General features: G+C 35.7%; 1 protein-coding gene across 1 annotated transcript in view; it reads right to left on the bottom strand.

Moving 5' to 3' along the window:
• LOC102863523 (latrophilin-3-like) overlaps positions 1-23,481 on the bottom strand; it is an 807,096-nt gene that overhangs the window by 117,527 nt on the left and 666,088 nt on the right. The window contains exons 16-17 of the mRNA XM_006891975.1: positions 21,865-22,074; positions 18,489-18,709 (exon numbers count right to left, since the gene is read on the bottom strand). Of these exons, the coding sequence (XP_006892037.1) occupies positions 18,489-18,709; positions 21,865-22,074 (431 nt within the window). The remainder of the gene's footprint in view (positions 1-18,488; positions 18,710-21,864; positions 22,075-23,481) is intronic.

Below are 23,481 nucleotides of genomic sequence, written 5' to 3'. Positions count from 1 at the left end.
AAAAAACAGATCTATAAACTGTACACTTAAAACAACACATGTTGATAAATATTTGTATTTCTTTTTTAATCAAAGGAAAATAGATATCAAACTCATATTAGTAGTTGACTTGCATGGGAGTAGAAAGACTGTTTTTCCTTCTTATTAACATCAATTCTTAACTGACTTAAGCGAATGGGAGGAGACTGTCTCCTATTGGAACTGTCAGTGAATCTGAACTGTCAGAGAGGCTTAATTTTAGAGTTACACACAGAGCAACTACCTACCTACAGACTAAGTAAAAGAGGTTTAACACACAGTTTATTTTCATAATTAATGGAAGCAAAAGCACGAAAATGTTGCTAGCTGTAACTTCAAAGTTACAGAAGAAGTAAATCTATCATTTTTTCTCTTTTAAATTTCTCAAAAATCCAAAAGTGAAAAACAGAAACAAAATGTGTATAAATTGTTAATGAAAACCAGCTTGCCTCATGAACTACCTAAATCACAATTTTTAAAAAAGGATTTTAAAAGTTGGGGAAAAAAAGTTTAAAAGTTGGGTTTTTGAACCAAGAAAATAATCAAATCCCTTAAGGCAAGTCTATTTCCAACCACAAAATCTGTCCACCTTCTACTAGGTTAAATCTATATCAATAAATTTTAATAGAATTCTGTAGGTTCTGTAATAATATACTGATGACAAATTTACATTTTGAATCCATATAAGATTTCTATTTATTAAAAATAAGCATAATAATCCATCTAGAGAGAAAAATTAACATCAAAATGTTCAATAAGTAAACTATTTGCCTTCAGTTTATTTGATAATAGTTATGTTTTAATTTTTGTTCTTCTCACAAACGTAAGACCATTGTCTTTATCCTTACATTAGGCTAGTTTTTCACCAACACCAGACGTAAGAAGAAGAAATGTTTAAGTGTTTTCCTGTTTTCAACCAAGACCCTATTTACCCTCAAATTTAAAATTGAAAAAAAAAGACAAGGCATGTGTATTATCTCACCCAGGCTAACATGCACACAGATATACACACATGCCACACACACACACACACACACACACACATTTGTAGTCCAAGAATATTGCTGGACACACTGCAACAAATATCAAAACCAATAATATATTGAGGAAGTTAATAATATAGACTCAGTTATTCTGTAGATTAAAGAAGTTTTGGGAGAACTAATCTGAGAATGAAAACACATTTGCAGCAATTTCTTTTTATACAAAATTCTACTTAAGGGAAACTTCTAGAAAATGTGCTTTTATAGACGAAGGTCTTCTAGATCAAACTAACATTAGTGGAGATTTTCATGGCATGCATAAGAAATTAGGAAATTTTAAATAACTTTGTCACCAAATGTTTTGTTAAAATATCCTTAAAATTGAGGCTTATCAAGCTTTATATTTTTGAAAATGGTTTCCACTTAGCAAATGCTACATTGAAAAGAAATATGCAAAATATGCTATAGTACAGTGATCTCATTTGTATGTGGAAGAAAAATCATCCTAGATGAGTTATTTGTTTACTCTAAGAAGACTCTTCAATATCTATTTGGCACAATAGATTTAAATTCATTTCCACATTGAACAGTGGAAGAGGCAATATGAAACACTTAAAAATGTACAGAGTAAATCATCTCTCCATGAGGCTGCCTGGCTTCTGTGTCTTCTGGAAGGCTGTGTGGCAAAAATCCCTTTCCTAATTTGATTGCCATATGGCCACACCTGCTGTTGTTTTTGGCCACCTGCTGGCTTTCTCAAAGCTTTCTGTGTTTCCTCTCTTTCTCATTAACTACCTTGAAAAAATTTGCATGAATCCTGGCTTGAGTTCACTGTGCCAATATTGAAACAATTCACCCTAGTTTTAAACTGAAGGAGAGCATTTTGTGGAGTGAGTATGGTCCTGCTAAGGCCTATATATTTCACCTCATGTGTTCTATAATTCTAGGCAGCTAAGTGTCACTTACATACAAGATAAAACCAGTGTTTAAAAGGAATACAGGTTATAATAATGAGATAAATATTAAAGAAATAACATCTTACCTTAAACACATTAAGTCGAATTGTATGCAACCAGGTAGAACTTTGACTAAAGAATGAAATCCACCTAACAGATGTTTACAGTTGTTGTTGAGTATCATCAAGTAGAAACCAACCCATAGTTGACCCTCCAGTAAATTCTCAAAGGGAGTTAATTGCTGGGGAGGAGTTTGCCCATCCTTCTCCTGTGGAGCAGCAGGTGGATTTGAACCACATGCATTCGGGATTGCAGCACAGGTTCTTTCCACTAGGCCGTCAGAGCTGCTTGAAGTGTTCACCATATGATGTCATTTTTAAATGTGGTTCACTATGCCTCTAACAAAGTATATCCCCATTTATTATGATGGAAAATGTAAGAAAAAATAGCATTATCCATGATAATATTTAAATATTAATTGTTGGGACAATCCTCATGGCCTTACTATACTTAAATTAATTGTCAGAAGTTGGTAACATAAGAGTTGTTATGGTATTTGTTGCTAAGTGCCATCAAGGTGATTATGACTCACAGCGATTCTATGAAAAACTGAATGGACCTTTTCCTTATCTTACACTATCCACATAATCTCCAAGTTTAACCCATTGTTGTAGTCGCTATATCAATTCATCTCATAGAGAGTTTTCTTCTCTTTTGCTCATCATCTATCTATCCAAGAAAGACTTACTAGCAACCTGTATTATGTAGATGAAACAACTTTGCTTGCTGAAACTGAGAAGAACTTGTGGCGCTTGCTGCAGAAAATCAAAGACTGCAGCTTTTATTGTGGACTGAATCTCAACATCAAGAAAAAAATAATCATCACTGGGCCAATAAGCAGCATCATGAAAGATGGAGAAAAGATTGAAGTTGTTAACAATTTCATCTTGCTCGGATCTACAATCTACACCCTTGGCACTAGCAGTCAGGAAATCAAAAGACAAGTTGCAATGGGAGAAAATCTGCTGTCAAGGACCTTTCCAGAGTGCTAAAGAGTAATGACGTCAGTCTAAAAACTAATGTATGCCTCATCCAAGACATAGTGTTTTCTGTTGCTTACTAAGCATCTGAAAGTTATGCAACTAAAGATGACAGAAGAAAAACTGATGCCTTTGAGTTGTGTTGCAGGAGAATATTGAACATACCATTGACTACCAACAAATAGGTCGGTCCTGAAGAAGGTGAAACCAGGTTGTACCTGGTTTGCTGCAGTCACTGTGTGCAGTCACTATTTTGTTGGGGGTATTCCTCTGTTTTGCTGACCTTTCCAACCATCATGTCTCTTTTTCTAAATAATAGATCCTCCTAACAACACACCCAAAATACTTTAGAAAAATCTTCAGCATTCTTGTCTCTAAGGATCCCTCTGGCTATACTTTCTCCAAGACATATCTGTTCTTTCAGCAGTGCATAGGATTTTCAGTATTCTTCTCCAACACCACAACTCAAAGGTATCAAATCCTTTTCTGTTAACCTTAGTCACTGTCCAGCTCTCAGATGCATACCAAAGGGATTAAAATAGATAAGACATTGATAGTTTAGTGAAAAGTTGTTTCCAGACAGCTTTATTGCAATGTAACTTCTGTATACTAAAAATTTAACCAATTTTTTTCTATTTCAAAAATATTTTATTTGAACTTTACTTTTAAGAGTTGAGTAGACATTACCATAATCTTCTTTTAGAATATCTTTGCGATTCCCTTATGAAACACTGTGTCCATTAACAGTCACATTTTGTTTTGTCTCTCTTTGCCTACCTGTATTGTTTTATCTAGGGCTAGCCAATCCCTGTATTTTCTCTTTCTAAAAAATTGTCTCTTTTAGATATTACATAGAAATGTTATCATTTAATATAAATGAGGTTGTATAATGTATAGTCATTTGTGACTCACTTCTCTTGTGACCTAGTCTTAAGGAGTGGTGCTGCTAACCCAAAGAAATTAAGTTCAAATCCACCAGCTGCTATGTGGAAGAAAGATGGGCAATCTTGTCTTGTGTGATTAACAGCCTCTGAATACCTACTGGAGGGTCAGTTATGAGTCAGTTCTGAATCAATGGTATATAACAACATCATCTTTGACTTAGCAAATTTTTACCTGTATGCTTATTGAGTTCTGCATACTTAGTATTTTAATATTTTTTATTGCCAAAATTATTCCATCATAGGTACACCAATTTATCTATTCATAAGTTTATTTTTTTAAATCTATTTATACTTTTTGGCCACTATAAATAGTAAATAAAGCTGGGATCTCTGGTAACCTACTCTATAGCAAACTGCTCTGCTAATCCAAAGGTGAGACTTCTCTTAAGTTTGAATTCACCTATAGCTCAGCAGGAGAAAAATAAACAATATCCTCCTATATGATTTACAATCTCTTGAAAATCCTCTGTAGGGTCAGCTGCTATGAGTTAATTCCAACTTGACAGAAATAAGATTGAGAGCTTTTGAGCTGATAAATAATGCCACTATGAAAAAGTTTTGATATAGATATATAATTACTTTTGAGCAAAGACTTAGGAGTGAAATTACTGGTTCCTCCTTTAAATATTTACAGTCATGGAAACCTAATAGAGGGTGACTATGAGTCAGAAAAAACTTGCCAGCAAGGAACTTTTAATTTATAGTAATTTTCTGTTTAACATTTTAAAGATCTGTTAAACTTTATCTACAGTATTTGCACTAACACTATGTGAGGGATACAGCTTCACATCCTCACCAAGAGTTGTTATCATTTCTTTTTTTCTATTATTAAAGCAATCCTAGTAGGTGAGGCAATAGTATTTTGTAAGGTGGTTTCTAGCCATATAGAGGACAGTGTTAGTTCAGTAGTATAATACTCACTTTCTGTGCTAGAGGTAGAGTTTCCATTTGTTGCCAATGTATCACCTTTTTGTTGTCACCTTTTTGCCAACATCAGTTTTTGTGTTGTTTGTATGATGCTAACTGATTTCAGCAATGCTTCCAGACTGAGGCAGAATATGAAGAAATATGTTGTGATCCACTTAAAAAAATTAGGTAATGAATGAATGACTTTTGATCAGTGTTTTAATACACAACTGACCATACGGATGGCATAGAACCAAACCACATTTTTGTTTTCTTATGCACGGTGTCAACAGGAGTTGAAGGCTGACTCAATAGGGCTAACAGCAACAACTAGAGATATAATAACAGCTGTAGAAGTTATTATCTTTCTTTGGTTCAAAAAGAAGTGCAATATTCAGCTTTAATGTGACTATTTCATTGCATTTCTGAAATAACAAGACGCCTTATTAGAAAAAAAATTACCCTCAAAATAGAATTTTTATTTTGCATGTCATTTTATACCTAATCATAGAGTTCCTTAGTGATTAAAGAATGACGTACACATAAAACTCTTAGCTTTTTATAAACTACAGATAAACACATATATATGCTGAATGCATATAATTAGTGATTATAATTGAAGCAGGGGTGGCATCCACTTCCTAAATAGCTTGCCTCTGGAAATTGTATAAATTTTGGAGAAATGATGAAAGTTATACAAGTGTTCAGGTCTTTTGTTCATAGGTTTGCTATGAGTTGTCTATGACTCAACGACACTTACCAACAACAACATTGGTGTAACAATGAGAACAAAATCTTGATTCTCTGTACTAATTTTCTTTAACCAAGCTATACAAATATACAAGACCCTGTCAAGGAATCACCTTTATCGAGTGTGAGAGTGATGTCAAGGCCCGGTCACTAAACCATCAAAAAGAGTAGAGAAGAGAGTTGAGAATACTCGCAATGCTAATCTGGCGACTCATGACAGTACATATAGTAAACATTGCTTACATCAGTGCTCCTTGTCTTGTGCCAATTCTGAGATAACTGAGGATAACTGACCTTAGGAGAGAAGACATAATCAGGAGGATGTCCCTCCTGTACTGTGCCAGAACACCAGCATCACAGGAGAGTGGAGAAATAGTGGATGGGTAGAGGTAGGTGAAGGCCTAAGCTATCAAACAAGGATTGATAAGGCTAGGGGCAGAGGGGTGGAGGTGCTGGAGGGGCAAGAAGAGGGAACTGAGGTTGATGATGGCAGAGCAGGGGTGAGGGTGGGAACAAGACACATGTGTCTAAGGGGATGGCCAGCATGATCAACACCTGATCCAATACCTAACTAATGAGAAAAATCTCTCATTTGCTCTTCCAGGCAAAATTCTTGTCTGTCAAAAATTGCTTTAGAGTTGAGCATCCAAATTAAAAGAGACTAGGGAGAAGGCCTGCGTTATGCAGATGACACAACCCTGCTTGCTGAAACTGAGAAGGACCTGAAGCACTTGCCTGTAGCCTTCAATATGGATTGAGGCTCAATGTCAAGAAGACAAAGATTCTCACCACTGGACAAATTGGCAGCATCAGGATGGATGGTGAAGAGGTCGAGATTGTACATAGCTTTAGTCTGCTTGGCTCCACAATCGACACTCTTGGCACCAGCAGCAAGGAACTTAAAAGACGTATTGCAATGGGAAACTCTGCTGTTAGGGACCTCTCTAAAGTACTCAAGAGCAATGGTGTGTCTCTGGGGACTAAGATGCATCGGGTACAGGCAATGGTCTTTGCAATCACTTGTTATGCATCAGAGAGTTGGACAATGACTAGGGAGGCTAGAAGGAGAATTGATGCTTTTGAGTTTTGGTGTTGGAGAAGAGTGCTGAGGGTGCCATGGACTGCTAAGAAAACTAACAGATTCATCCTGGAGAGGGTTAAACTGGGATGCTCCTTGGAAGCAAGGATTTTGAGGCTTCGTCTGACATACTTTGGTCATGTTGTAAAGAGAGACTGGTCCTTAGAGAAGGCCATCATGCTTGGGAGGGTGTGGGGCAGGTGCAGGAGGGAAAGGTTCTCTGGAAGATGGATTGATTTGGTGACTGGGGCAATTGGGATGAGTGTGTCGGAGACAATGAGATTGGCACAGGACAGAGCAGAGTTTAGAGCTGTTGTACATAGGGTCACGATGAGTCACAAGCGACTCGATGGCACATAACAACAACAACAACAGGAAGAAGGCCTGGCTGTCCACTCCCAAAATAACAAGCCTCAGAAAATCCTATGTACTCTATGTAATAGACCACAGTTAGAGTAGACCAGCAGATGTGGAAACTTCTCACTGGGAATCACAGAGGAGGAGGAAGAGTTGCAAAGTGACACTACTGATTGAAATGTGGAATGTGGTAAGTATGAACGTAGGAAAACTGGAGATTGTTAAGGAAGAAATGGAATGGATAAATATTGAAATACTAGGCATTGGCAAAGTGAAATGGGTTGGCATGGGACATTTTGAATCAGATAATCATATGAACTACTACGGTGGATATGAAAAGTAAAGAAAATGGAGTTACTTTCAAAGTTCAAAAGACCATTTCTAGGTCCATATTGAAATACAATGTTCTAAGTTACAGGATAATATCCATATGCATATAAGGAAGACATGTTAATACCACCATCACTCAAATATATGCACTAACACCAAGGGCCAAAGAGAAGGAAATAGATTACTTCTACAAACTTTTGCAGTCAGAAATCGGTCACATGTGCAACTAAGATAACTTGATAATAATGTACAATTGGAATGCAAGTGTTGGGAATAGGGAAGAAGGATCAGTAGTCAGAAAGCATGGACTTGGCAAGAGAAATGAGGCTTAAGACAGAATGATAGAATTCTACACAAATCAAGGACCTATTCATTAAAGAAATATAAATGGCAACTATATATATGAACTTCACTTGATGTTCTAGACAGCAACCAGACTGACTACATCTGCAGTAGAAATCTCTGGAGAAGCTCATTATTACCTGTGAAAAGTAGGCCTGGTGCTGACTGTGGAACAGACTATCAACTACTCATATGTAAGTTCAAACTGAAGCTAAAGAAAATAAAATCAAATCCACAAGAACCAAAGTTTGACCTTGAATTTATCCGATTACAATTTAAAGACTATCTCAGTAACAGGTTTGAAGTTGTGACCACTAATGAGCAAATGCCAGATGAGCTATATAAGGATATTAAGAATATCATTATGAAGAATATAAAGAGTCACTGTAAAGACAGAGGGGAAAGAAAAAAACCAAGAAGGATGTGAGAAGAGACTCTGAATATTGCACTACAACACCAAGAATCTGAAACAAAGGGAAGAAATCAAGAGGTTAAGGAGCCAAACAGAAGATTTCAAAAGGCAACACGGAAAGTCAAAGCAAAGTATTATAATGAAATTTGCAAGGAGTTGGAGTCAGAAAACAAAAAAAGACAAACTCACTCAGCCTTTCTTAAGCTGAAGGAACTGAAGAATAAATTCAAGCATCAATCTGCAAAACTCAAGGATACTGAAGGCAGAATATTGAATGACCCCGGAAGCTTCAAAAGAAGATGAAGGAGTACATAGAGTCACTAAACCAAAAATAATTGGCGGACACAGAAGCATTTCATGAAATAACATATGATCAAGAGTCTATAGTGAAGGATAAAGTTTAAGCTGCTCTTGACGGAATTGGAAATAAAACCAGACCTCAGAAACTGATGCACCAATTGATATGTCAGCAAATAGATACTGTTTGGACACACTCACCAGATTATGCCAAGAAATCTTGAGGACAACTACCTGGCCAATTGATTGGAAGAGACCTCTTTACTCTAAAAAAAGTTAACCCAACAGAATATGGACATTATCCAACGATATCATTAATATCGTACATAAACAAGATCCTCCTGAAGATTTTTCAGAAATGACTGGAACAGCACATCAGCAGAGAACTGCCAGAAGTACAGTCTGGGTTTAATAGAGGAATTGGCACTAGGCACATCATAGTCAATGTTAGACAGATCTTGGCCCAAAACAGAGAGTAACACAGGAATGTCTCTCTGTATTTCATTGGCTATGCAAAGGCATTTGACTCTGTGGATCACAACAAATTGTGGCTAACCTTGAGAAGAATGGGGATCTCAGAACACTTAATTGTGCTCATATGAAATGCATACTTGATCAGGAAGCAACAGTCAGTACAGAGCAGAGAAACACTTCACGGTTTAGGATCAGAAAAAGCACGTGTCACGGATGCATCTTATCTCCAATACTTTTCAGTCTATATGCAGAACAGATCATTCAGGAGGAATGTGGCATCAGAATTGGAGGAAAACTCATCAACCACCTACATCATGCAGATGATACAACTTTGCTTGTTGAAATGGAAGAGGTCATGAGGAAGACTTCAATATGAATTGAAACTCAACATCAAGAAAACAAAATAGTTTTCGGAGTTCACAGTCTAAGACTCAGAATGCCACTTGGAAGCAGGGGTTGTCATGTTTCCCTTCTGTGTAGCCACAAATAAAGACTGTTGGTGTCATTGAAAAAAAAAGAAAGAAAACAAAAATACTTACCATTGGGCCAGCTTCATGATGGACAGTAAGAGATGGAGATTGTTGATAACTTCAGCTTCCTTGGTTCCACAATCAACACCCTTGGTACCAGAAGTCAGAAAAATCAAAAGACAAATTGCACTTGGAAAGTGTGCTGTCAGGGAACTCTCTACAGTACTCAAGAGTAACAATGTCAGTCTGGATCTGAAGGAGTGCCTGATCCAGACCATTGCCATTGCTATTACTTGCTATGTATCAGAGAGCTGGACAATAACTAAGGATGAGAAAAGAAAGATTGATGCCTTTGAATTGTGTTTCCGGAGAAAAGTGTTGAACATACTGTGGATTGTCAATATTACAAACAGATCTGTCCTGGAGAGGGTGAAAACAGTTTGTTCTCTGGAGGCACGGATTTTGAAGTTCCATCTCACATACTCTGACACAAAGCCAGGAAGGACCAGTCTTTGGAGAGGACAACATGCTATGAAGGGTTTGAGGGACAGCACAGAAGAGGAAGACCCAGAATGAGATGGATTGATTTAGTGACAGGAGCAATTGGATTAGGTCTACAGGAGATGAGAAGATTAGCTCAGGTTAGGGCAGCTTTCAGAGAGAAAATACACAGGACCACTACAAGTTGCATGTGATTCCATGGCACATAAAGAAAACAACAAAAACGTAGTGGCACAATTTTGGTTGTTCAAAGTGAGAAGGAGATGAATATTTGCTGCAAAAGATCAAACACTGCAGCCATCCATATAAATTTTTTAATCTCAGTGTCAGGAAAACAAAAATTTTCACCATTGGACTTATAGATGGTATTATGATAGATGGAGAAGAGATTGAAACTGTCACCAGTTTCATCTTATTTGGATCCATAATCAATACCTTTGGTACAAGCAGTGAGGAGACCAAAAAATGTATTACATTGGAAAAGTTAGCAGTCAAGGATCTCTCCAAATTACTGAGGGGCAATGATGTTAGTTTGAGGACTAAAGTGCACTTAATTAAGACCATGCTCTTTTCAATAACTTGCTATGCATCTGAGAGCTGTACATGAATAAGGATCACGGAAGAAAAATTGATGTCTTTGAACTGTGGTGTTGGAGGAGAATACTGAACATCCCATGGGCTGCCAAAAAATGAACAGATACATCCAGAGAAAGTAGAGCCAGAGTGTTCTTTAGAGGCAAGGATGATGAAGCTTCTTATCATATACTTTGAATGTGTTGCTAGGAGAAATTATTCTTTGGAGGACATCATGATTGGGAAAGTGACAGAACAGCGAAGGAGACAAAGATTCTCAACCAGGTGGATTGATAAATGACTACAACAATGGGTACAAGTATGTCAGAAATTATGAGGTTGGCATGGGATAGGATAAGATTCAGATCTATTGTTATGGGTCATAATTGACCTAATGGCACCTAATAACAACAACAAAAACTTGGGTATATTTTAGCACATAAAGATTTCAGAATGATTCTAACTGTGCATGGCCTCACCCACGTGGTTCAGAAACACTGATTTTCTAAGTAAGATTTTCCTTTTTAAGTTAGTTTCTGAGTTTTACTTATCTCAGGGGTCCTCTCCCCAAGAAGTCCTCTTCAAATTCTTTCTCTTCTATAACCCAACATAGTAATCACAGCTTTTTGTTTATTTACTTGAGATTATGAGGCAAGTGCTACAAACTGTGAAAGTGATTCCTTTCTTCAAATAAAAAATAATTGTTCAGCCAGAGAGTCGGCATCCAATTCCCAAATCAATAAGACAGTTGGCTTGATTACTGTAGGAAAATGCTTGTCATTCCTCTGTAGCATCTGGTCCCTACTGGACCCTCATCATTTCCTTCACCTGCTCCCCCCACCGACCAAACTGTGCAGCTCTGCAACTGCATCCTGGCCCATCCTCACCCTTCTGCGCCCAACGCTCACCTCCTTGTACCCCCAATATGTTTTTCCCAATAAAAAGAATATTAAAAAAATTGTTCAACTAGTTTGTCTCTCCCTACCCTCAATATTGAAGTAATAAAAGTTAAATTGATTTATTTGTTGTAGGTTATAAAACTAAAACATTTCACACTAAATTCCCAAATCAGCCCTATCTGGATTATTGTCTGGATTATAAGTCAATGTCAGCTTTGGCTATAATTACATTTCTTTTTTTTTTTTTTTTTTTTGTGCGTGTACCGTCAAATCAGATCTGACTGGTACAGGAGGATATTGCGCCTCCTTCTCCGGCAGAGCATCTGGTGGATTCGAACCGTGTTCCTCTGGGATTGCAGTGCAGCTTCTTGCCACTAGGCCACCAGAGCTCCCCTTTTTTTTTTTTTTTTTTTTTTTTTTTAGCTTTGGCTATAATTACATTTCTAACTTTATTATCCAGGATGTCTGCAATGAATGTCCATATGAATGATAACATAAGAGAGACCAAGGGAAGATAAAAAACAGAGATATATTGAAATAAATGTTCATTGTTAACAGTGCAATTTAGACCTGTGGTCCATTAGCAGAAGGTTATTTTGTAAACAGAATGACTATATTGGTCTCTTGAACTGATTTTTAAAATATCTTATTATTGTTATGAAATATAAGTCTAAGCACATTCTTGAGAATAATGTCAGAACAGATAAAAGGTTTCATTAGACAAACATCAGGAAATAAAAAGAAGATTCTATTAGAGGCACTGTAAATTGATGGCAAACTAAGCAACTTCTCAAAATTAAATTATGAATGCTTTGTGTGTTACTATTTGTTTTGTATATAATAATCAATTCAACAGCTCTAATGGCATTTCAGATAAAAACACATCATAATTCATCAGTAAAATGAAATATGGTAGTTCCCTCTATTTATTTCAAAATGGCATTTATTTAACCTACAAAAATAATATTTAGTCTAACTTTATCTCCTGATAATGATATGATTCTCTGGTTTCCAAAAATGGAAACTATTATTTCTAGCTATCATTATTAAAGGTTGTTAACAAAACTTCATTATCTGAATAGTAAAACACAATTAAAAGTATTAAGGAGAGAATGGAAAAAAAAAAAAAACCCAACAGCATTGTGGTTAGCTTAATAATGCCTTTTTTCAGTCATTACCTTAGCAAACTCATGTGTCTAGATACCTTAACTGCAAACACATGGCCTTGAAAATCATCAACAGCTATGGAACTAGGATAACATAGAAAGTTCTTCCCACACTGAGAAGCAAGACTTAAGGGCGAATGTAGCAAGACTCCGATTAGAGTGAGACCCTGGTGATGAGACCCTGGTGTACAGATTGTAACATTATGGTGGATAAATTGTGGTAAGGTATGATCAGAGGAGCCCTGAGATAAAGACCACATTTAAAGGTTTTGCTGTTCTTGCAAGATGACTGAAGGATAAGCTGACTTATAACTGCTGTGAGGCAAACCTTGCTGGATGATTTGTGCCTGGAAGGGACGTGTCATTGGAGGACATCATGCTTGGAAGGGTGGATGGACAGCACAGGAGAGAAAGAACCCAGATGAGATGGATTGATACAGTAACAAGTGCAATGTGTGGGAGTCAGTGAGATTGGCTCAGGAAAGGGCTGGCTTCAGAGCTGTTGTACATAGAGTCACTATGAGTTGCAGGTGACTCTATGTCACATAACAATAATAGCAACAAAATACTATACAACATGGATGAATCTAGAAGACCTTATGCTGAGTGAAACATTGCAGTCACGAAAGGACAAATACTGCATCAAATTGCTCTTTTTTACCTTTATTAATATGTTTTTCTGTAATTGAGATTTTAATGAAACTTTATAGAGAACTTGGATTTCCATTCACTCATTGTTGCATATTTTCCTCCCTGCTCACCCGCCCCTCAATTTGCTTTCTCTTTTGGGGAAAAAAACCAACAACTTTCATTTTACAACAATTCCCTACCCCACCCCAGTCCACTTTATGATGCAGCTCTTCTTCTGGACTGTTGTCATGCAAATAATACCTAATCATATATTCCTTTAAGCAATTCTTTCCCTCATCTGTTTCAATGCAGTGTACATTATTTATCCCTTCTTCTCTTAGTTTCCCTTCAACCGCGATATTAGTCCTATTTTATAACAGTGGCATTATGCAGTATTTGTCCTTTTTTTGTGACTGAGATATTTCACTCAGCATAATGTTCTCCAGGGTCAAGAATTTTGTATAATATTTCATTAATTTCTTGGTTTTCAGTGCTGCATAGTACAGTACATAATACATAGTGCTGCAGTGAAATTATATTCCATTGTGTGAATATACCACAGCTTCTCTATTCATTCATTTGTTGATGGGCACTTGAGTTGTTTCCATTGCTTTGCTATTGTGAACAAAGCAGTAATAAACATGGGTGTGCATATGTCTGCTTGGGTGACAGTTCTAGTTTCTTTAGGGTATATTCCCAGTAGTGGAATTGCTGGGTCAAATAGTATCTCTATTCCCAACTTTCTGAGAAAGTACTATATTGCCCTGCAGAGTGGTTGCATCCACACCCCTAGCATCTGTTGTTTGCTGCTCTGTTGAATTTTGCTGTTCTTACTAGGTTTAGATGACATCTCATAGTTGTTTTGATTTCCATCTCTCTTAGAGCTAGGGATTTTGAACATGTCTTCATGTGTTTGGTCGCCATCTAATGTTTTCTTTAGTGAAGTGTCTGTTCATATCCTGTGTCCATTTTGTGATTGAGTTGTTTACCTGTATCTTGTGGTGCAAACTGCTCTTATAAAAATCGGATTGACATGGGGGAGTGGAGTAGGAAGGAAAAGAAAGGCTAGATAATGAACTTCACTGGAATATGTAAAATGAAAGACTCTCTGATAGGATTGAGTGATTAGGCATTATATGTATTACAATTAACAATCTTACAAGATTTGCATTACAAAGGGGAAAGGAGGGCAAATGGAGGGGAAAGGAAGAAAAGATGTATCAATGAATGAATGAAATCCAAAGTTTTCTATAAGCCTTCACTAAAACCACTATGTTTAAAAACAACAAAACTAAACTAATTTAAGAAAAACAACAACAAAAATTTAACTAAAGGGGGGAGGGGAAGATCCATAGTAACAAACAAGGGAACACAAAGACTGATTTGATATGAAGGAATAAGCTCAATAATCCTGTGTGAGGAAATCTTATGAGTTCTAGAAATATCCGTTGGCTTATCTTTTTCTTAATGAAGATATCTTGATTAAAGCCTCATGGAAACATAATCTACTCATTTCAGTTCAAGTAAGAATAAATAACTGAAAAATAGTTCTCAATGGTCAACTCAGCATTGTCTTAACATCAGTTTGGGTGAATTCTCAAAGGGAAGAAGTTAAACATTTTCCCATCTATTCTGAAGGCCTGTGTGTAGACAATTTATTTTTAAAGTACCAATGCAACACAGAAATAACTGTTGTAAGCCTTGCTGTGATTGAATTTTAACATATGCTTTCCTTTTTTTTTTTCCCTGTTTCCCCTTTCCCCCCAAAATCTGGGTTTTTTTTTTTTCTGTTCATGCTTGGAAAAAAACATAATTTCAAACCCAAATTATTATTAAGGTTTACTTTAAACCTGTGTCTGGGACATAAATTAGCCTTTATTCTCACACAGTAATGATGTCAGAAAATGAGAGCTACCAGTTATGGTGCAGGAAATTAAAGCAATGATGGCCAAAGCTTTAACAATGTCACAAGAGACTGCACATTATTGATTCTGAGCAAAGATAAATTTCTATAACCTAGAAAATGACATCTGTCTCAAAATAATGACTAAAAGACAAAGTGAACAACTCGCATCACTTCAGGAATAGGAAAATTTGCTAATAGCTAAAGATAATAAAAGCCAATATAAGACCAAACTGAAAGGACATCAGGAACTTTAAGAGAGCAAAACCAAACTATGCAAAAACATATTTGAATCAGCATAAAATTTTAAGTAATATTTATATTATGCAGTTCAATATCTCATGTAACTGGAGCCACATAGTATCTGTTGGCCTAGTGGTCAGATACAACCCTGCTTGCTGAAACTGAGGAGGACTTTGAGCACTTGCTGCAGAAGGTCAAAGACTGCAGCCTCCAATATGAATTGAAGCTTAACATCAAGAAAACAGATTCTCACCACTGGGCCGATTGAGAGCGTCATCTTAGATTGTGGAGAGATTGAGATTGTAACAGCCTTAGTGTGCTAAAAGACAAATTGCATTGGGAAATTCTGCTATCAGAGACTTTTCCAAAGTAGTGAAGAACAATGATGTCAGTTTGGACATAAAGGTGTGCCTGATCTGGGCTATAGCCCTTGTAATTACTTACTATGCACAAGAAAGCTGAACAATGACAGAGGATGATAGAAGGAGAATTAATGCCCTCACGCTGTGGTGCTGGAGAAGAATATTTAATATATTATGGACTGCTAGGAGAACAAGATTTGTCCTAGAGAGGGTGAGGCTAGGCTGCTCCGTGGAGGCAAGGATTCTGAAGCTTCATCTGACATACTTTGGACATATTGCAAGGTGGGAGCAGTTCTTGGAGAGGGACATCATTCTTGGAAGGATGGAGGGACAGCACAAGAGAGGAAGACTCTTAATGAGATGGACTGATTCAGTGACTGGTTAATTAGGGGAGGTGTGTCAGAGACAATTAAGAGCAGAATTTAGGGCTGTTGTACACAGGGTCACTATGAGTCACAGGTGACTCAAAAGCACATAATAGTGGCAAGAAGCTGTGCTGCAATCCCAAAGGGACACAGTTTTAATTCACCAGGTGTTCCCTGGGGGAAGGTCTGGAAATCTTCTCCCATTAGATTAACTGCCTCTGAAAACCTAATGGAGGGTCAATAATGGGAAATTCCGATATGATCGTACACAACAACAATCTTAGATGAAAAACACACTAATGAAAATGTTAAATTCAATTATTTATAGAGTTGATTGCTAATAGATGTGAATGAAATTTTGTTTAAATGTTATGGAAATGCTCTAATATTAGGTTATGCATACCAACTTTGAATATACTAAAAACTGTTGAATTGTATATTTCTAAAGAGCAAGTTTTTCAGTACATAGGGATTTTATCAGTAAAGACATTATTCTAACAGCTTATCTTTTAACTTCAACATGTACTAATGGACAACCCAACATAATACTTCTTTTCAAGCTGAATCTTTCCCAATGTTTTCATTGATATCCAAGGGAAAGTTTAGATTTGACCAAATTCACCAAGGTTAGACTAAAAAAAATAATAGACCCTGTGATGGAACTCAAGGGGCAAAACACTGAACCAAAAATTAATGGTCTTCCTTTAATTGTGCTGTTGCTATACTGTTGATGCTATTTTAACTATCTTCTCAGCAATTCTGAATTCTTCCTGTTTTCATTCCCTCTATATGAATCCCCACCTCTGGGGAGCAAGCTGCTTTCTTGCCAGCGTGTTCAGTTTGCTGATTGCTGGTGGAAAGTCATGAAATTTGGCTTATTAACTTCTGTACAAATTGATGTTTTCTAACTTCTTCTGAGACTTCACTGCTGCCTAGAAATCTTTTTATTAATGTCTAATTGGGCCCTTAATGCATTTTTCCATAGTCTTCATCTCAAAGTTTTTCAAATCTCCTGTCCTTTCAAAATGACCTTCCTCTATTCGCCCAACAGAAGTCAGCTTCTCTGCAAAAGTTCCTTACTTAAAATTTACTTTATTTGTCCTCTCCTTCACACTCTGCTCAGAAGAGAATAATTTTATCACGCCAAATGAATTTTAGTTTAAAATAAATTTGATTTGGTTTGTCACTTCTCTGTTACCATCTAGTTCTATAACCAAAGACAAGGCAAATATGTTGTCAGATTTAAGAAGACTTCATCAGTAAAATCAAGGCTTTGGATTTAATAAAGTCAAAGAAAGGTATTAGCAGTAGTAAATCAAGATTTCTTTCTCTGTTCTACAAATTTCATGTCTTTTTACCTCCTATTGGGCATTTTCCTTTCATTGCACTTGTATATTTTGCTATAAATCTTAATGGGAGGAAACTATTCATCTGTCACCCATGGAGCTGCTGGTGGGTTCAAACAGCTGGAGATAGTACTTTTTTTGTTTGCAGCATAACACTCTATAGAATTAGGATCTTTATTATTTTTCCATTAGGGAGCTCTGTTGGCCTAGTGTTTAGGAATTGTACTGGCAACCAGAAAGCATGTGGTTCAAATTCATAAGCTACTTTGCAGGAGAAAGATGGGCAAAAGATTTCCCTCATGGAATTTATAGTTTCTAAAAAGCTGCTGGAGGGTCAGCTATGGTTGGTTCTGACTTGATGGCACATCACATAAGAACATATTCCATTTGATGTCTTTTAAAACAGTATATAATACCTGAAAACTCTATGTTTTTAAGACTGGCTTCAAATTGTAAAATTTAGTTCCTTGCATCTGAACTTTATTTAAAAAACTATTACAAAAGTAAAAATAAATAAATAAAATAAAAAATTCTTCCGTATTTTCTCTACTTGAATAATCTTTGACCTAAAACACCATGAGTCACCACTATCTTGGAATTTTGGTTCTATTATCCTTAAGCCTAATTGTTCTGGTTTTTTTCAAGCTTTGAAGAGGTGACTCGTCTTATATTTTCCTTCCTTCATCTGTCTTCCAATGCATCTATTCATGAGATGGTAATCCTTATCTTCTTCCTAATATTATTCTTATAGAATATTTATTAATTCTCAGAGTTCCAACTGTTATATTTCTGTGTATTATAAGAAAAAATATTTTTCACTGAACTTCTTTGTAGTATGCTGGACATCTACATGAATGTCTTGCAAATTCCTCAGGTTTTAATGGAAAGAAAATTCATTACTATATTCTCACTCCTATACAGACAAAAAGGAAAACAAGACATATATATATGCTAGGATTTTCAGGAAGCCAGTGTTAACACATCAAAATAAAAGAAAGTGGTCAAGCAATGCCAAGGCCTTCTCCTGAGCCTTCAATTAATTATCTTTGTGAGGTGATATAAAGAGCCTTGTTCCCCCAAAAAATCAGAAGCTTTTTCCCCCAACTAGATTTAAAAAAGGAAAAAAGAACACAAAGAACTCACACTTTATCTGTTCCATAACTCCTATAGTCTACTGCTGCTGACACAGCTACAATGAGTGCAGGCATCCCATAGCCAACCAGATAAAAGTATTTCCTGCGTGAATGTTCACTCTCAAACACTTCCACCAGCATGATGTAGAGCTGTACTCCCTCCAAGAACATCCACGTGAAAGCAGCCAAGAAGAAGAAATGTAAGAGAGCAGCAAAAACTGCACAGGCGATCTAGAAGGACAATAGAGAAGTCATTCAATTGACTGCGTCAAATACAATGTTTGCCAACTAACATAATATTAAAATAAATATTCAGGTTCTAGTCATAAAATAGGTTTGCCAAAGAATTTTATCAACAGGGTTCCTAAAATACAGTTATTAAAAAAACAAAATTCAAAAAGACCTTTAAAAGCTGCACTTAACATATTATTACATACAGTTTATGAATGACAGAATACCATTTTCAGAAGGAAACATGATAATATTTAGAAAAAAATTCCTGAGTGATACTGATAATTATTATGAAGATTAGTCTAAACATTTTTAATAAGTGACAGAGAACATTTTTTTGTCATAATCATATACATTATTTCATTATAAATGAAAGAAAAACAATTAACAACCAATAAAGTGAAAGCTCTTAAATTACATTGTATATTACAGTCTTTTATGATGCAACTGTTAACTAAGTATTACTAATGGCTTATTTTTCTCCCCTTTTATTTAAGAAATGGCATAGAGGAGCTCATGTTGTAAAAACAGATGTGGTTAAAAATTAAATGTTGTAAAAAACAGATGTGGTTAAAAGATTTCCTAACACGAGTTTTTGCTGTGATTTTTTTTTCTATTTAACTTCATGTTGCTTCATACAACTTTGATCAATTTTTTAATCATTTGTAGAGTATGTTTTTTGCTTTTTTAAATTGGGATTTTAACGCAGGTTTAGAGAAATGTTGGATTTTCATTTATGCGTTAATATAGTACACTTTGTAATATTAGCTTAAAAATCAGTTTAATTTTAACCTTTATTAGTCCTTCTGGTCTCCAGCTACCCTAACTGTGGACACATTGTCTTGCTAATTATCAATAGCAATATAACAAGTGCTTCTCACACTAGACAGTAAGATTTGAGGCGAGAAACATTTGAGGTAAGACTTGAGGGGGGGTAGAGAAAATAGTGCAACAATGAATGAATGGAAATCCAAAATCTTTTTAACTGTTCATTAAAATTTAATAAAAATTAAAAAAAAAAAGACTTGAGGTGAGCAAGGCTTGTGGAGGTAAGGCCTTGGTGAACTCAAGACCCTGGTGGTGGAGCAATTAGCATTCCTGTGGAGAAACTTGCAATGCGTGACCTGAGGTTTCTTGCTTGCATTTGTGCTGGCCACAGTTGGATTTTTCTGTTCCTGCCTTTGATGATGGAAGGGTAAGTTGGCTGACTTGAATCCAGAGCCTGGAGTAACTAAGGTGCAGTGCCTTGGAACTGTTGGACTAAAACCTGCACTTATTTTTGGGTAATATCCTTTGTCTCCCCCACTCTCAACTGCCCTCCCTAACAAATCCCTTGTTGGTACCATATCTGTGAGTCTGTGAGTCAGCAATGAATAAAAGAACCCCTTGATATTGGTGGGGCTCACAGGCACCATGGGGCTGGGCTGCTGCCTCCTTATCTGCTCTTTCAGAGAGATGTTCATGGACCTGTGCTTTTATGGCCCATTTGCCCCTTTTTAGACAAATGTACCACAAGGTTCAGCTAAGTATATATTAATTGAATTCCCATTATCTGGTCAGAACCTAAAATTGTCATCCCTTTATAGTTCTTCACTATTTACAAGAAGATATAGTTTAGTTGATAAAACTATATCTTCTGCTAGAAAGGTCAGCAAACTATATATAGCATTTATCAGATTAGTATGGATTCGTTGATCAGTATGATTCTCAAAGAAAGGAGAAAAATGGCAGGTCAATTTAATTGTGTTAGAGAAAAGGCAAGGTGAGGGATGAAGTCAAATTTTGAGTATCTAGAGAAAAAAGATGACTTAAACACTATGGGGCCTGCAGGAAGGGGACATCCAACTACCAGTTAAGTAAAAAAAATCTGACTGAATTGCACTTCAAGCCTTTACATATCATCATTCTTTCTTTTGCTTATCAGAAATTGGTTATGAAATATTTGATGAATTTGTAAGCTCAGGAAACAAACATACTAAAAATGAAATCATACAGCATGTGATCTCAGGTTAACAATAGAACAAAATGACATCGTCTTGAAACATATTACCTTTCTTGCTTTAGAGACTTAAAACATCAAGAATTAATAGTTGTTATCAGTATGCTTCACTTTTTGGAAAAAGAAATGTTTATTTTGATTTCTTATTTATATGTATGTACTTATGGGAAAAACTGTTACATTTGTCTGTGATAATTAAGCATTCTAAGTATACCTTTTATAGTCATTAATCATGAATGTGTAATCACTAACATGAATTGAACTGCATTTTTAGTGTAAATCACTGTATACATACGGACATATAACAGAGACAAGCATCAAATAAAGGTATTATTTATTATACCCAAAAGTCTGCTAAAAATATAAAATTTTCTTTTCATTTTAGCCATGAGGGAAAAAAACCACACAGCACAACTTGTATGCTGGACATAATAAAATATAATAAAAAAAGGTCACAAAAATTGTAAGAATGTATAAAATCTGAGTAACAGCTATTGCCTCTTATTTATATTTTCTATTTAATTTTCCCAAAGATAGATGCTTAATGTTGCTTTTTTCTTTTAACTCATTTCTTTCCTCCTTTCTTTCTTACTCTTGACAAAGCTATATGTAGGTAGCAGTCAAGGACAGAGTTGGCACCTAAAGGTGTGAATAGATTTCACGCAAATATAAAATACCAAACAAAATATAGAGTTGATACATTCTGAAAATGACCAGCATTTTGTACTATTTTACTAAATGTGTCAAGTGGAAAAAGAAAAAAGTATATTTTTTAGACATGGAGTTTTTAATATGCAGTGATTTCTTCCCCTAGGAGGTATACTACAAACCTCAAATTGATACTAAATGTGTCTGTTAGAAAATATAGTCCTTCATTCCTCAAATGATTTTATTAAACTTGCCTCAACATTTTGCCGTGAATGAATAAGGGGGGAAAGAGCAGTTCTCTATGAAAAAAGTCCAATTTCATAATACAGAATTTCTGAAGAAATGCATACTTCATTGATGCTCATTACATTTTTTTATGACCATAAGGGAGAAAAGATGAAAAACTGAATATTATCTGTAAATTAATATCTATCTCAGACAACTAGAAGGCAATTCTAGCATCTTAAAGTTGGAAGTTTAGAAATATCTAACCAAGTAAATTTCTTACTGGTTGGTCAGTTCGGTTGATGCCTATCAGGAAAAGCAGCTCTGCTACAAAGAGGCTGATGCAAAGGTTCTTGTGGATGGTGTTACGGTCACTTTGGAGGCCACGGAAAAAGCAAAATGTGAAGATGCATATCAGCAGACAAACAAGGGACAGCAAGATTCCAACCCACGTGATCACATCCAGAAGAAGGTCATGGACTGCGTCACTGTGCTGGAAACACAACAGAAAAACCCATCAGTTACCAATTATGCAAAATAAAGCATTAAGTATTATAAGGGCTATATTCACAACTTATGATGTTAATAATGTACTACCTACTTACCAGAATTATAAAGAACAAAGCAACTTTATAATTATTTAAACTCAAACAATATGTATATTTCATAGACAAAGCATTATCTTTTCTCTTGCATGTAAATCAATTTGATATTTAGAGAAGTCAACAGTGTTTGAACCTATCTTAGCTGTTTACATTTTCAGAATATAAAAAAGTAGAAGCAGATTTTAATTTAATTGTTTCAAAACAATTTTTTGTTCATAAACAAAAAAATATATTTTTTAAGCTATTCAACACTTTTTCAGACTAATTTTTAGACAATTCCTGCTAGGAAACACTTCGCTATGGTTGTATGAAACAATGTGAATGAAAAATAGTGTGAAATATGATGTTTATGAAATTAGTAACCAAACCAATACAAAATCTAAAAAAAAGAAATTACGTACATAGGAAAATGTCTCAACTGAGAGGACTTGAATCACAGGAAATATTATTTAAAAATGTAATTCTGTTGTCCTATAAATATATCATTGGGGATTCCAAGTATATGTTTTTAGAAAAATCTCTTTCTAAAGCTAATTCTTGGTAATACCATCTCAGACAAGTGTCTCTAGATAACTAAAGTTTACAGAATACTCCTGGGCCTCCACAAGAAAAAGACTGATAACCCAATTACAAAATGGGCAAAGGATATGGAAAGAATTTTCACAGATGAAGATATTCAAATGGCCAACAGACACATGAAGAAATGCTCAAAATCATTGGCAATAAGAGGGACACAAATCAAAACCACAGCAAGATACCATCTCACTCCAGTGACGGTGGTAGAGTTTAACAGGATACCAAGTAATAAATGTTGGAGAGAATGTGGTAAGAAAGGAACTCTTACACATTATTGGTGGAATTGTAAAATGGTAGAAGCACTCTAGAAGGCAATTTGGCATTTTCACAAAAAGCTGAACATAGAAATCCCACATGACCCAGCTATTCCATTGCTTGGAATATACCCTGAGGAAATGAGAACTGAGTCACAAACATAGACTTTTACACCAATGTTCATAGCGTTATTAACCATCGCAAGAATATAGAGGGACTGGAGAGCATTATGCTGAGTGAACTGATTCAGTCCCACAAGGACAAATATCATATAAAACCATTATTGTAGAATGAGTACGAAAGGGGTCATGGGAATAGAGGGATGAAGACGTGTGTGTGGTTGGTGTGTGGATTAATCATGGTGTTATAGAATTTGAGGAGGAAATGAGAGAAATTGGAAGAATGTGATCTGAAAAATACTCTAATTTTGTAAATAAATTAGCATAATAAATTTTTTTAAAAAA

Source organism: Elephantulus edwardii, unplaced genomic scaffold (genome assembly GCF_000299155.1).
Source record: "Elephantulus edwardii isolate Elephantulus edwardi_28Jun2011 unplaced genomic scaffold, EleEdw1.0 scaffold00107, whole genome shotgun sequence".
Taxonomy (NCBI): domain Eukaryota; kingdom Metazoa; phylum Chordata; class Mammalia; order Macroscelidea; family Macroscelididae; genus Elephantulus; species Elephantulus edwardii.
This window is presented reverse-complemented; position numbering and strand designations above follow the sequence as displayed.